Here is a 13,936-nt window from a genome sequence, read left to right on the forward strand (position 1 = left end):
GAGAGGAATTTTAACATTTCTGCCACGATTTTAAATTCTGCCTTCGTTCTTGGTGCTGCCAGGAGGCGTTGGGATCTTGCGCTGCCCTCTCTTAAAATAGCCACGTTGCCCAGCCCGGGCAGGCTTCACTTTGGTGGTGTTTGCTGCGTTAGGTCCTGCGTGCCCAGCCAGCCGAGCTGGCAGCCGTGGCTGGAAGAGAAGATCCCTGCGGCCAGGACGGATTTCCTGCAGGCAGGGGTCTCCTGCCCGCACGGCCCCGGGGAGCGCGGTCCTGCCCGTGCCGCCCCAGATCCCAGCACACACCGGCTGTTCGCTGGGAGAGGCTCCTTTGCTGGAGCTACAGACCGCTTGCGAGGACCCGCTTTGCCATGGCTTCGGGCTGCCCCCGGCCCCGTCTTCCCTGGCTTTTTAGCTCTGCTTGCGCTTTCCCGGTTTGGGGTCATTGCTGGTTTATCACAGCAGGGAGACCTCTGCTCTCTTCAGAATGCTGGGAGCACACTCGCAGCTCTCTCCAGAGTCTCTTGCACCGCACTAGTGTTTTCGGCGTCGTTTAACTTATTGTTGGTGCCATTGCTATGATGAAAGGGCTGTGGGAGGCTCCAGCGATGGCAGAGGCTATGCTTTGCTAACCGTGGTGTACGACAAGAGACTGCCTCGTCCCAGAGACCTCACGGGTCAATTGGGCTCACGTTGAGCTGTGCGTAGGTGGACATGGGCTGGAAGCATGCTTCTGCATCCCAAGCGAGAGGGACTCGGGAGCCAGGTTCTCTGCTTGGTGTGTTGGGCCCCGTTTGCTTCAGATTCCCCTTGTGTGCCTGTTTTCATCTGTAGAGAGAATAGGGCTGGCGTGGGGTGGTGGATCCAGTTTGCACCGTCGCCCCGCACCAGCGGATGGGTGGGGATGTAACCGGGGACGGGCGTTAGAGCCCGCTCTGAGGAGAGGACCAGCCACCGTGCCAAGAGCACCACGTAAAAGCAGCTGTTGCACAATAAATCCATCCATCTTGTAACTTTATCACATGAAGCGCTGGCCTTGAGTAGAACAAATTTTTCAATCTGTTTTCGAGCCGTTGCTGCTTTGCACCATGTGAAGTCAATTCAAGGCAGGCTCCTTTCCAGCTAAATCTGACACCAGGAAATGTTCTTTTTCTCCCCATTTGCCTCCCGCCATCCTGGCCCGGCTGCAGGGCAGCTCTGTGCACAGCTCCGTGCCAAGCAGCCCTGCCGGGTGCTCCCCAGCCCGCGCCTCCCGCAGCAGCGTGGCTGCTGGCCGGCTCCCTCTCTTCTTTCTTGCCTGTCCACAAGCTACAGCTGCTTAACAGCTCCTTCATTTACCCTCCGTGCCCGAAGCTGGTCATGCTGTCGGCTCTCCTTGCTTCATTGGGAAACACAGAATCACAGAATCATATAGGTTGGAAAAGACCTTTAAGATCATCAAGTCCAACCGTAAACCTAACACTACCAAGTCCACCACTACACCATGTCCCTAAGCACCTCATCCAAACGTCTTTTAAATACCTCCAGGGATGGGGTCTCAACCACTTCCCTGGGCAGCCTGTTCCAATGCTTGATAACCCTTTCAGTTAAGTAAAATTTCCTAATATCCAGTCTAAACACAACATCACTGGGTTTCTCCTTGCCAGCCCTCAGCTCCTGGAGTCAAGTGATGCTCCAGAATGCCTGCAGCTTTTAGCAACAGCACCGAAATACCTCCGACCCTGTGTCCTCCCTGATGCTGGAGACCTCTCTGAATCACCAGGGCAGGTACTTCCTTGAGACGAGCTTGCAGACCCTGCTCTGGGATGAGAGCAAGACAGCAAGGCTCAGGAATGAAGACAGGATTTACAGAGAGTGATTGGCGTTGGTTTCTTCTTGCTTAAAAAAACACCAAACCTGCGCACGCTATTCTCAAGTTGTGTGGGGCTCCTTGGCTGCGCAGGCAGCAGAAGTCGTTGTTGATGAAGCTTTGGTGGTGGTTAGATGAGGCTTGGCCTGGCCAGAGCCAAGCTAACAGGTTTCCCTTTGCAGGACGTGCCACTCCACCTGGCTGCGGCACCCTTTATATGGTAAGGTATGCGGCACGCCGATGTGCTGAGCATCTCCAGGCTCCGCTGCTCTTCCCGTGTTAACGACTAACGAGCCGTTGCTGGCAGGAGCAGCCGGGCGGGCTGCTGGCCGTGACCCTGCTCCCCTCAACACCCACCAGCTCTCCGCCGTCGTGTCAGCACCCGCGGCACGTTGTCGCTCCGGTCATTGTGCGCGGTCAAGCACCGGCACGTGCATCGTCTCACTTCATGCCGCTCCACTTTGAGTGCGGTGGGGGGATACTGCTTTTTCAATTTCATCTCACATTTGAAATGTACATTTTTATATTAAGTTTTTACTACGGGGAATTATTTTTAATTATAGCGAGCTGGAAGACGATAAAATAAGGTTGAGTAAGTGAGACCTATGCAAAGAAGTCATGGAAACCATATCATAGGAGTGGAAAGACACTCCTAGGACACTGAGTATTGTTCCCATGAAACAACATATCCTAATGTAAAGAAAATAATTGTAATTAAAGCTGTTAATCTTCTGCTTTTAATGAGGGGAGAGGAAGATAACTGAATACCTCAGGGGCAAGATCTTGAAGTTTGTACAGTTTGCCCAGGGAGGTGGCAGAAACCCCATGCCTGGAGATGCTCAGTTTTTAATGGTGCAGAGTTTTTACAGAGCCTGTTGTCCTGGCCTGGGGACATCACTGATGAGCAGACAGGCTACCTGTGTCCTTTTCATCCTTCGCTTTTCTGACCAGGAGAAGCCAGCCACTGGCGGTACCTGCTTGCCTGGGACGTGGCAGGAGTGAGGGCGAGTGTAAATCAGCTCACGCGCCTCGCGCTCCTGGCTACACGTGGCGTGAGCTGCAGGATGGCCGTCACGTGGAGTGACCTGTGGGGTCTAATTGATCACACGTCTCCGTTATTAACTCTTCAACACCATTATTTAAAGTTCTCACGATGGCGTGATTTATCTCATTTATTAAAAGCCACGACCTCTGACGCTCTCCTGCCATCCTCCATCTCCTGGAGGGGATGCGTCTAGAGCAGCAGAAACGTGCGGGCTGGCTTTTTCCCGGTCACAGCACTCGTGCTCCCGGCGTTGCTGCTATCTGAGCATGGACTGTTGGGTTTGTCTCCCTTTGAAGCTTGTGATTGGTATCCTGAAAATTAAAATTTGTCTAAGAAGTCCTAAACTCCGTTAGAATAACTATCTCCAATACCAAATCCAGGGCTCTGGAGCTATTAATTATTCTTAGCATCTTGTTGCATATTGATCTGCTTCTAATCGTATCGTGAAATGAGATGGACACGGCAAAGAAACCAGTGGCTTTGCTGAGGCAGAGCACCCTTCCACGGTAGCTGATTAATTAAAGTATTCATATGAAATGGTGCCTTGATTATTTTTTAAGGTAACAGCTGGAGGCGATGCCGAGACTCTCCGACTGGACGCAAACCAGACGCCGGGGGTGCGTGGGGGTCGCTGTGTGGTTTAGATCTGATGAAAGGCAGGAAATGGGAAAATCTGGCAAATCTCCCTGGCTTGACTTAACGGAGCCTCTTGACTTTTGCTAGAGTGCATTTTTTGTGCTGTAATAGCCAAGTGGAAATTTAGACTCGACTCTGGATCAGAGCGCTGGTATGCTTAGCTGGCTTGTACGCAGTGGTGAAAAAGAAGGAAAGGTGTTTGAAAATTACAGCCCCCAATGTTTAACTGTTGCTGCCCTCTGAATTTCTTTGCTTTTACCGTATAGCAGAGAAACCTGCAATGACAACGGTAACTTTTCCCTCGCCTTTTGTGTGTGGTGCCTTATTATTTCTGAGATGTCTCCCTTCTGCTACCCAAGTGAAACCATATCTCATTCCTCAGAAGTCAGTGGCATTTCATTAGCACAAATTAATTCAGAATCCTGTGTGGTTACTTCAAAATAGATACCATTGACCCATATTGTGGAAGAGCATTGCATTTTCAGAAATAGAAACGAATTTATCAGCATTCCCTTTAACTTGTTTTAGGCTGGGGGATGTTTTCAGCCAGGTTAGTCCCTCGTTCTTACCCCTGGCGAAGGGGTGTGATGTCCTAGCAGCCCTGCAGATAAATGCTCAGGTTCAAGCCCATGAAGAAAATCTCCCACGGACCACCAGCTGCAGGAACAGACCCTTAAAAGAAATGCTAAGAAGTGATATTTGCAGCAAATTAACCTAATGGCTGTTAAATTGCAACCTGTGGGCTGTTCTTTCAGTTCTTGTGCTTCCCCCCCTCCCCATCCGGCGCTCGGGCAGCGTGCGACCTGGTGTGCCGCTGAGCCGCGGCACGTGCCGTCGAGCCGGGCGGTTAAGATGCCATTGTAGTGTGACTGTGATTTTTGTAGCCTCCCTTAATTTAATTTAGTTTTATATGTTCAGACTATAATCAATTTTTATGCTACTTTAATAAGCAAATTTATGCTATCAGCATGCTAAAGGGACTTGTCATTCACAGCTTCCCAGTCAATCCACCATTTTCTGTATTAGCCAAGTGCTCGGCTGTCCTAAATTCGATAACTGCTCTGCAATTACCGGCTGGCATGCCGACCCACTCCAGGAGGGCACGTGGCCCTTGCCTGTGCTGGCCCCTGGAAGTACTCCTCGCAGTGCAGTAAAGGGACAAGCAATTACATATCCCCAAGCACTGGGCAGTCTGGCTCGGCTTTATTGCCAAGTGTTGTTACAGCAAATATGGACTTCTGTTTCCTCCTTGTAAGAGAGACAAATCCTGCATTAGAAAATGCCTGAGCATAAAAAAGGGTTGAGTTCAGTATCTGCAGGCCAGCAACTGGCAGGAATCGCTTTGTTTTCTTATTTAGAGTGCAGCTCACCGGGGCATCTCCTCTTTTTCCTCTCTCCTCACCTTGCAGGAAGATTTGCCTTCACTGTAAGTGCTCCCAGGAAGAGCACATCGTAACAGTTATGCCTCTGGAGATGGAGAAGACCGTCACGAAGCTCATGTTTGACTTCCAGAGGAATTCGACTTCTGACGATGACTCGGGCTGTGCCTTGGAAGAGTACGCGTGGGTCCCCCCCGGCCTGAAGCCCGAGCAGGTAATGGTGACACCACCGAGTTACCAGAAATAAATTGTTTTAATCTGCTCTTTGGAAATAGTTGCCCTGATTTTTCTTCTAGGGGTGTGAGCACTTGTTGCATGTGGCTGTTTCTGGGTGCACTATAGAGACTTGCAGAGACAGGTCTGGTCTGAACGCACTAATGAAACAAGGTAGAGATGCAATCCTTGCAGGACCTGTGGTTTTCTACGTCTGTAGATGTAATTGGTAACTGAGAGGGGGGAAACAAAATACTTCCAGGATAGGGTTTGTTGTGGTTGTGCAAGGGAACAGATACAGACGTATCTACTACTGTTTCATGGCAAAAAAGTGGTGGGGCTCCGTTGTGCCCCAGGGGACCCGGTGCTCATGTTCTGCCCTCCTGAACCACTCTGCTCTGCGGTAAGTCCAGGGCAGACAGTCAAAGCTGGTAGATGACTGTAAAAAACGGGCCAAAGTCTTCGGGGTTGGGTTCAAGCACAATGTTTGTGCTTTACTGGAAAGAATTGCTCAAATGAAGTTCAAGTCTCTCAGTACAGGAATTGAACGGGATGGATTAGACCTCAGCGTGCTGTCTGTGCAGAGCGCACGTTGATTTCTGCTCCTTGCAGTTTACATGATTCCTTTGTGGTTTTTATGCTGATCTTTTACGTGTTCAACTCAGAACTTAATTTGCAGAGGAGATTGCAAAATGAGCTTAGCCTTGACAATTGCTATGGCAATCATTTTAAACCGTGTAAGGAGGCTGGGAGAGGGTGGAAAGCTTTCATTCTTACTGTTGTAGTTGCCGTCCTTAAATACTGTGTTTTCCTGAGCTTTTATTCAGAAGGGCTTAGGCATTTCCTGAAATATTTTGGCACCACCCGTAGGCTGTAAATATTATCTGTCTGATTAGAGAAAATCCAGTTGTTTGGGATTTTTTTTCATTCTTCTTGTCTTTACAAGCCTGGCTTGGTGCTTGCTTGAAACTCCACAGCACCGCGTGTTTCATTTGGTGCCATCCAACCACGCAAATCAGGCAGCAGCCTTGTTTTCTGTCACCTTCCTTATGTCAGAGGCTCCCTTTGTGCCTCTCGGGAGTACAGGACATGGTGTATGGAGAGATGCAGATGGTCCTGAAGTAGCTCTGCTGGTCCTGTGTGCTGCAGGGACACGAACCGGTTGGGTTTCGGGAGTCCCAGTGGAGGATCGTACCCAAGCTGGTGCCACCTGCTCTCAGCGCTGCCTTCCGTCCAGGCGTGTCAGTGGCTTCTGGAGCCCAAGCTGGCCCATGTCCCTGTAGCTTTGGGTGGAAATACAGATATTTAGTGACAGGTGGCACCTGACTGGGTAGACATGGTCTCTGATGAGTACGGCATGGCATGGACAGCAATTGAAACCCACTTCCAGCATGGTGGTGACATATTCCACAAGACCTGGATACTTCTTTGATCCCTCAGGTGTTTTTTAAGAAATAGCGTGCTGTCAGGGAGTTTGGGATGCTCAGGAGAAAGAAAAGTCCATTAGTTCTAGCAGTAAGTGGTGACGTCTCATGCATCACTCAGGTTAATGTATTTTTAGGTTCTTCTAGCATCTGTTTCTTGCGGAGGTCACAGTGCTCCTCGATATGAACACCCACTTTCTAATTGTGCTCCCCTGTCTGCATTACTGGGTCTTTTAGCAGATTTGCCACTTCAGACCTGTCCCTAATCACCATGGAGATGAAGAGCCGCCGTAAGCAGAGCCTAAGACAGACACTGAAATCCTTCCAGCGTAGCTCATCCACCAGCCCTTTCAGGACCTTTCATGCATCAGATGAGCCACTAAGGAGACAAAAGCAAGGTGTGACTTCTCTGGGCTGTGAAAGGGCCACCACGTAGGGCTGGGGGCTGTCCCCAGGTGAAGAGCAGCACCCTGAATTTCGCCGGGAGTTACCACGTGCCCGGGGTGCAGGAGGGTTCTGTTTGCCTCCCGTGGGGGTAGGAGGTACCTCTGCAGCCGCGCCAGGCTGTAGACAGACGTGTGGTTTTCTGGTCGATGAGTCAGGTGTGCGTACGTGATGTGGAGCCTCTGGAAGGCTGCTGTCTGCCGTGGAGCAGCTGGTGGGCTCTGCTCTGGCTGAGGACACTGCCATCAGGCTGGGCTGAAAATACAGGTTTGCAGGCAGTGAATTTTTCTTTGCCTTCCACTCTTTCACTGTCGTATTTCTTTGACATGAAACAGATGAAATGAAACAACTTCTTCTGCAATATTCTACTTTATTAAAATCTCTACGCAGTGTATGAGCTGGGGAGGTAAGTGGTCCCCTGAAAGACTAATGCAGTTTTCTTATTATACTTGGACGACAGCCTCCCTGCCTCGCTATTCTTGGGAGACAGCGTTCACGTCTCACTCAACACAGCAATTTACAGGATTTCAGGGGGGGAAGTTGGCCAACAAACATGACATCGGTTTTCAGCAGTTACCATAGGTCACTTCAGAATTTGGAGACTCCCTTCAATCCATAGCTTAGAATATTAAGTATAATCTAAAGGGGAATCGACCCAAACCTACAAGGTCTCGCTGGATTCCTGGACAGTAATTAAGGCATCAGCTGCTCTGTGGTACATGTCAACTATGTGAAAATCATGTTGGTTACTTCATACCCACTACTTGAAGAAAAAAAAAGTGTCAGTCCAGTGTTTACAGATAATGATCCAGACATTGCATTGAAGAGCGGAGCTGAATTCCTTGTATTATGGCTCATCAGTGTGCAGGACTACGAAGTGGTCTACTACTATGGAACAGCCATAAATATTATATATTTCTAAATAGGTTTATAACACAGGGATGAAGATGGTAATATAAAAAATGTTATAATACCACTGCATAAGGTATGGTAAAAATTCATCTGGAAAACTGGCTAAAATTTATAACATCTCTGCTCAAGAAAGACGGGTATAAACTGGAAGGAGACTGGAAATGTTATTTCATTGAGGAGCCTAGAAGAGCTTGGTTTGTTCAGCCTAGCAAATCGAAGGGTTATGATCACTCCCTATGCATTAGAGGAGGAAGAGCTGTTATTCAAGCTCCAACTTTGGCACAAGAACATAGATATAAACTGGCTCCGAATGCATTCAGGCAGGAAATTGGAAGAGGTTTCAAACCATCAGAGGTGTAAGGCTGAGCGGCAACCTGCCAACAGGGAGAGCGACGGGTAAAAACCCAAGGCTGAGCTCCATAAATTACAACGGGATTAGAAAATGTGGTTTCTTGTAATAGCAGTCAGCTACACAGGATGGCCAAGAGGCTCCCGTGGGCTCTAATCCCGCTTGGACTAGACCTCGATGAGAAGTTGTCTTATGGCAGAAGAGGGACTTCTCTTCTGGAAGATACAGATGCAGATGGGAATGGGAGAGGTGGCTGTACGGGAGGCGAGGCAGAAGCTCGGGATGTGGGCTTTGAGAAATACTCTTTTTTTTTCCTGCCTGCCATTCAATGGTTGGATAAAGAAATAAGTGTGAAAGCCTTGAAATGGGCAGACACCAATAGAAACGTGTCCTCAGCAAAGCAAAATCCCAGACTGGGCCTGGCTGCGAAGACGGGGGAAGGCAATTTTGGGAGCCAGTTTGTCTGCTGGGGCTGGCAGTCCGACAGCTGATCCTCCTTGCACTGACATAAGTTTGAGGGCAGATGCTTAAAAATAAGTACTTTTATAATGTGTTTTTCACATTTTTAGGCAAGGCATGTGTAAATACATGTGAGTGCGCAGCCTTGAATTCCTTGGGCCTGTGGTTTGGAGAAATCCAATGGGGTTGTAACATGCCAGCTTGAATTTCTGAATACAACGGATTTTTGAGGATTTCTGTCTTTATTGTGCCTCAATAATAGGAGCAGCTGGTTATGGGCACAGATTTCCAATTCAACAAAAGATGGGACTCTGCTTCAGCTGTGGTGCAGCTTTGTGCATGGCTCCAGCATGCCAACATTCAAGACCCTTGTATATGCCATAAGAACTTAATTCCCTCTTGCCGTCAGCACGGTTGCTCTGATTGGGTCCCTTAAAAAGTTATGAAAATCTCATCCGAGCTAAACTTAGTAGCATGAAGGTTCAGGGGTCCATTTTCCTCTAAGGCGGCCGTTAGAGCTTGGACCTCAAGAGCTTTGCATTGTGGTATGAAACTTGTAGCTGTGCTGGGGAATTTATTCAGGGGCTAACATACCTGTTGGTTCCTGTTCTGGATCTTTTGCAAGACCTATAGCAAGGGCTTGAGTTATAAAACCTCCAAGCTTCATCAGTTGCTGTTGAGGTCACAAAGTGAGGAAGGGAGGGCGGAGATGAACCTCCACTGAACATGCATTTACACCTTACCTAAAGATACCCACTTTCACCACCTCGGTGTGGTAGAAAGTACATTACCTGGGCCAGTCGTCTCGGGGGGACGTGTGCCTCACTTCAGCCTATGTGTCACGATCAAGTGCATTTTACCTTCTCGTCCTTTCTTGAGCCCTGTAAGTTCAGCAAACTGTTTCACTCCTCAGGAGACTGAAGTCTTGCACGCGACAAGGAAGGAACAAGACAGACCAAAGCAACCCTGTGCCCCAAGCCTGCATAGTAACGGGGAGCAGATAAGCTAATTTTTGGCTGGGTAGAGGAAGGAGAAAAGCCCCATGAAGAGCTCTGCTTTCCTTGGTAGATCCTGATTCTGAGGGCAGAGCATGGTGGATGGGGAGCCGAGGGGGGTGAAGAGGAGCTGTAACTCATGTACGCTGGTGCCAGAAGCTGCAGCCACCTCTAGCTCTGCCCCCATGTGCACGCTGTAGTATTTTATCCAAAAGCTGCCTTTCAGCACATTTTTAAAAGCTCTCCAATTTCACTTCAAGGTAGCGGTAAGTCCATCACCTCCCCAGTGAACTCTTTCAGTATCTAAATACCCTGGCAGTTCGCCGCTCTTATTTCAAGGCTGGAGCTGTCTAAATCCAGCATCCAGGCATCAGACCGTGCCGAATGCTTGCCAGCCGGATGGAGCAGCAATCCCCCACACGAAATGCTTTTTCCGTGTGCGAAGCCTGTGCTGCGTGACTTGGGGGCAGCTGGGGTGGGTTAGGAGGTCCTGGAGCTATTCCTTCTGCCCTGGAGCGGAGCGGATGGAGGAGGTGTGAGTGTATACCACGCTGCAAAAAAAACCCACGGCCAAACCATGTGTCTGGGCTTTTGCTCCGTTTCTGTGTCCTGGGGTGTTTGCCTGATCATTGTGAGCCAATGAAAGCTGTTAAAATTATTTAATCCTTGAACAATCTTGTTATCAGGGAGGGAATCAGCTGCTTTCGGTGGGCCACAGAAACAAAACTACTCACCTGATGGGGTTTGCTTCGTTCTTAAATTTGAAGTAGCCATGTGGTGGGCAGCAGAGGTAAGAGGCAGAGAAAGAGCAGGGAGCGGAAGAGAAAACAGAAAAATCCTGGACTACACAATATAAACTTGTCCTGGAGCTTTTTTCCAACGTACAGTTACAGCTTTTCCTTGTTGCAGCGTTATTCTAGTATGCTACCCTGTGACTTATAAATACAAGAGCATTTTAAGTGGCAGACCCAGGGGAATTATCAGCTGTGATCAATGCAGCAGATGATCATTGTAATTGCTGGTGCTCCAGGGGACTGTGAGCGGTGCGAGAGTGGCTCTGCCGGTCAGTACCTCACAGCACAAAGACCACTCTCAGATGCTTTTGAAAGCGCCGTTTCTGGCTCCTTTTAATCCAAATTCGATTTCTGCTTAAAAAAAGAAAAATCATGGCATGCGCTTTCACAAGTCTAAAACTTGTGGATGTACAGCCTTCATTCAAATGTTCTTCTTTGATGCCAGCAGGAAGCAATGTTTCCGCGGGATCTCTTACAGACCAAGAACTGCTCCAGAGGCTTGGCAGGAATGGATGTCGTTCTCAACTGGTGAGCAGCAACGCTCAAACGACTCGGCTGCCGTTAGCCGTGGGAGAGAAGCGCGCGGAGAGCCGCAGAGCATGCCAGAACAAATAGCACTTAGGAAAATGATTTTTCCTTTGTTCCCTGTCTTTGTCCTTGCGAGTCGGGAGCGGGTTTCCGAGAGCAAACCCGGCGTTGTGGGGTGCCGGACCGCCCGGCGCCGGGGATTGCATCCGCCTCCCACCGCAGCGTGCCGGCACACAGGCACGTTCATGGATCTGGGGGTGATAAGGGTCTTCTCCCAGCCAGGGCTGCGGGGTCTTGGGGGGAACCGCGGGTCCCTCCCAGGGTGTGTGCCTGGCTGCATCCCCGCACTCGCAGACCTGGCCAGCAGTTCCCACTCTCCTCTCTGTTTCAGAGCATCTGGCCTTGCTGCAAGGATTGTTTTGCTTCAAGAAATAAGTAAGTGCTTTGTATCCTAACGGCCGCGGAAAAGGAGGACGTGCCAGACTCGGGCCAAAGCACACTGAACCCGCTTTCCAGTTTCACACGTGCTGTCATCGGCGCAGCTCGTGCGCGAGCCTACGTGTACAAGCACTTGCAACGCTTTGCAAACACGTTAAGAGGGTTATTTGCGTGTGGCTTGTTTGGGGTTTTTTCCTCTTTAGTTTTCCAAGGGTGGCCAGCAGGAATGAGAGAAATACTGAAGACATGAGATTCGTTTCTCTGTCGATTTTAAATGCTTGCTGTAAAAGATCATTTAATGCCTGATGTGCGGTTAAAAGCCAGCGCTGGGGAGGAGCAGGCGAGCCGCAGGAGCAGCCCCACTCGCCCGGGCCAGCACGGGCTTGTCGGAGCCACTGGCCGCCTTCCTCCCGCCACAGCCAAAGCTCGTGGGAGCTCGCACACGGCGAGCCGGGGGACAGGGCCACGAGCCAGTGTCCACACACACACGCACCAGCAGCCGCTGCTCCGCACGTCCTTGCACAGGCAGCTCCCCGCGCTGGCGTGGTACGTCCCCGGGTGGCACGGGGTGGACTGCTGGGGCTGTGGCATGGTCCTAGGGGAAACGATGCTCTCCTGGGCACGACGGGATGTCAGCGCACCTGGATTTTAGATTCCACTGCGTGTGATGATTTACTGTGCTGTGCCTGAGCAGTGGCTGACCCACCAAGGTCCCCTTTTTGGGGACATCTGTGTTCAGGCACTCTGCTGCACACAGGCCAGCCGTACTGCCCTCACAGGGCTCTTTGCAAAAGCCTTGCAGCCGGTTTTGCAGTTTCTTTGGTTCATGAAAGCCGGGCGGGATTGCCCAGCTGGATGTGCCGGAGCTGTTATGGCTGAGCAAGTCGGCACCCATCGGCTGAGCCGCGCCAGGGCACCGCGTTCTCCTTTGTAGTCCATCCCAGCCGTACAGTCATCCCAAACAGCCCGGTTTGGTGGGTGCTTTCGGTAGGGGTGTTGTACTTGGGGTGAGTACAACCGAATGCTGCTTCCGAACAGCAATTCATGGCATAAGAAACATGATGTTTCCCCTCCGCCTCCTTTAATTCATTGATCAAAGAGATCCTTCATCAGTGGCTTAAATTCACAGGTTGTTTGCAAACTTCCTTCTAGGAGAAGGTGTAAGACTTTGCCCACAAAAGTGCTGGCGTGGGTTTTGTCTTTGGTCACCCCTGGGACCTCCAGGAGAAGCTGCAGTCCTGCCTTTATTTAGCGGGGACGGGGAGGTTTGTTAGCTGTCAAAGTTAAACTGGAAACACACCCCAAACCTAGGAAGACTGCAGAACAAAAAGGCATTTGTAAACTAATGTAATTACTTTCCTCAGTGCCTTTGAATAAAGTTGGCTCTACTTTAAAGGCTTTTTCCTACCCTTGTTTTACATTACGTTCTTTCCTTTCTGCTGGTTTCTTTCTTTTTTAATTTCTGTCTTCTCCCCCGTGCCCTCCCCTTTTAGCTCCAAGCAGCTGTTAATTTCTAAAATGTGTATCAGTTTTCCTCAGCAAAACTTGGTGTTTGGACATTTTCCTTTTGAAGGTGGGAAGAGCACCCTGGGAAGATGGATATCTGCTGCGCTGGGTTCTCGCAGCACGAGCCCATCCGAGTGCCTGGGTGACCTCCCCGGGGCAGGACGGGGCTCGCCCGGCTGCCTGGCATGCCACGACACCCAGCACCCACAGCCGGCCTGGCTTCCAGCGTGCTGGCCAGCCCATCCCCATGGCATCCAGGCCCCTGACATTGTCTGAAGCCTTATTTTAACTCAGCCTGATGTTTTCCATATTCCTCTGGAATTTCTCCCATCCAGATGTGAGCAGAGGTCAGAGCGAAGAGGAGCAAGTGGGGAAACTGAGGACGAAACCTAGCCCGGCCCCACACGTGGCTCGTGTGTGTTAATGATGCTTGTTAGGATAATCATGGGCAGAGCAGATCTGTTGCAAGGGGAAGTAGCAGGATGTGGAGCTGCTGTGTTGTACAGCAGAAGTATTTAATAATAAAACGGTTAAAGATAGCACATGATTTAAAAGGGATATGTTATCTGTCCTGGGTTGTTGCCCCACACTGTTTTCCTTATCTGGATGCAGCTCATGTTGCAGAGCCCGCAGGGTCAGCGAGGAGCCGTCTGCCGGTGCCTGGGGGCCTGGATGAGGCCCTTTGGCCGCAGTGGCCCTGCAAGGCTCGCTGGCTACAAGGGCTTGTGCGTGCTCTGAACCGGAGCTGGACGGAGGAGGAGTTATTTTCACAGAAAACAGTGACCTTTTGTACAAAAGCAAAGTGCAGACTGAGCAGTTTTAGTTTTCCAGTGAGTTAACGTTTTCTGCAGGCATTTTCCCTGAAAAGCCAGATTTATCTGAAAATCCCCCTTTCCTTCTTCATTTTTCCTTACTGAGCATCCCGACTGAGCCGTGCCAGCCCAGCTGCCGGCCACTCGCTCACGGGG

At 50.2% G+C, this 13,936-nt stretch overlaps 1 protein-coding gene across 3 annotated transcripts in view; it reads left to right on the plus strand.

The window, feature by feature from the left end:
- PRICKLE2 (prickle planar cell polarity protein 2) overlaps positions 1-13,936 on the plus strand; it is a 108,926-nt gene that overhangs the window by 71,227 nt on the left and 23,763 nt on the right. For all 3 annotated transcript variants that reach the window (XM_072876082.1, XM_072876084.1, XM_072876083.1), the window contains one exon: positions 4,937-5,120. In XM_072876082.1, coding sequence (XP_072732183.1) covers positions 4,937-5,120 — 184 coding nt within the window. The remainder of the gene's footprint in view (positions 1-4,936; positions 5,121-13,936) is intronic.

The sequence above is a fragment of the Ciconia boyciana genome, chromosome 11, assembly GCF_034638445.1.
Source record: "Ciconia boyciana chromosome 11, ASM3463844v1, whole genome shotgun sequence".
Classification (NCBI taxonomy): Eukaryota; Metazoa; Chordata; class Aves; order Ciconiiformes; family Ciconiidae; genus Ciconia; species Ciconia boyciana.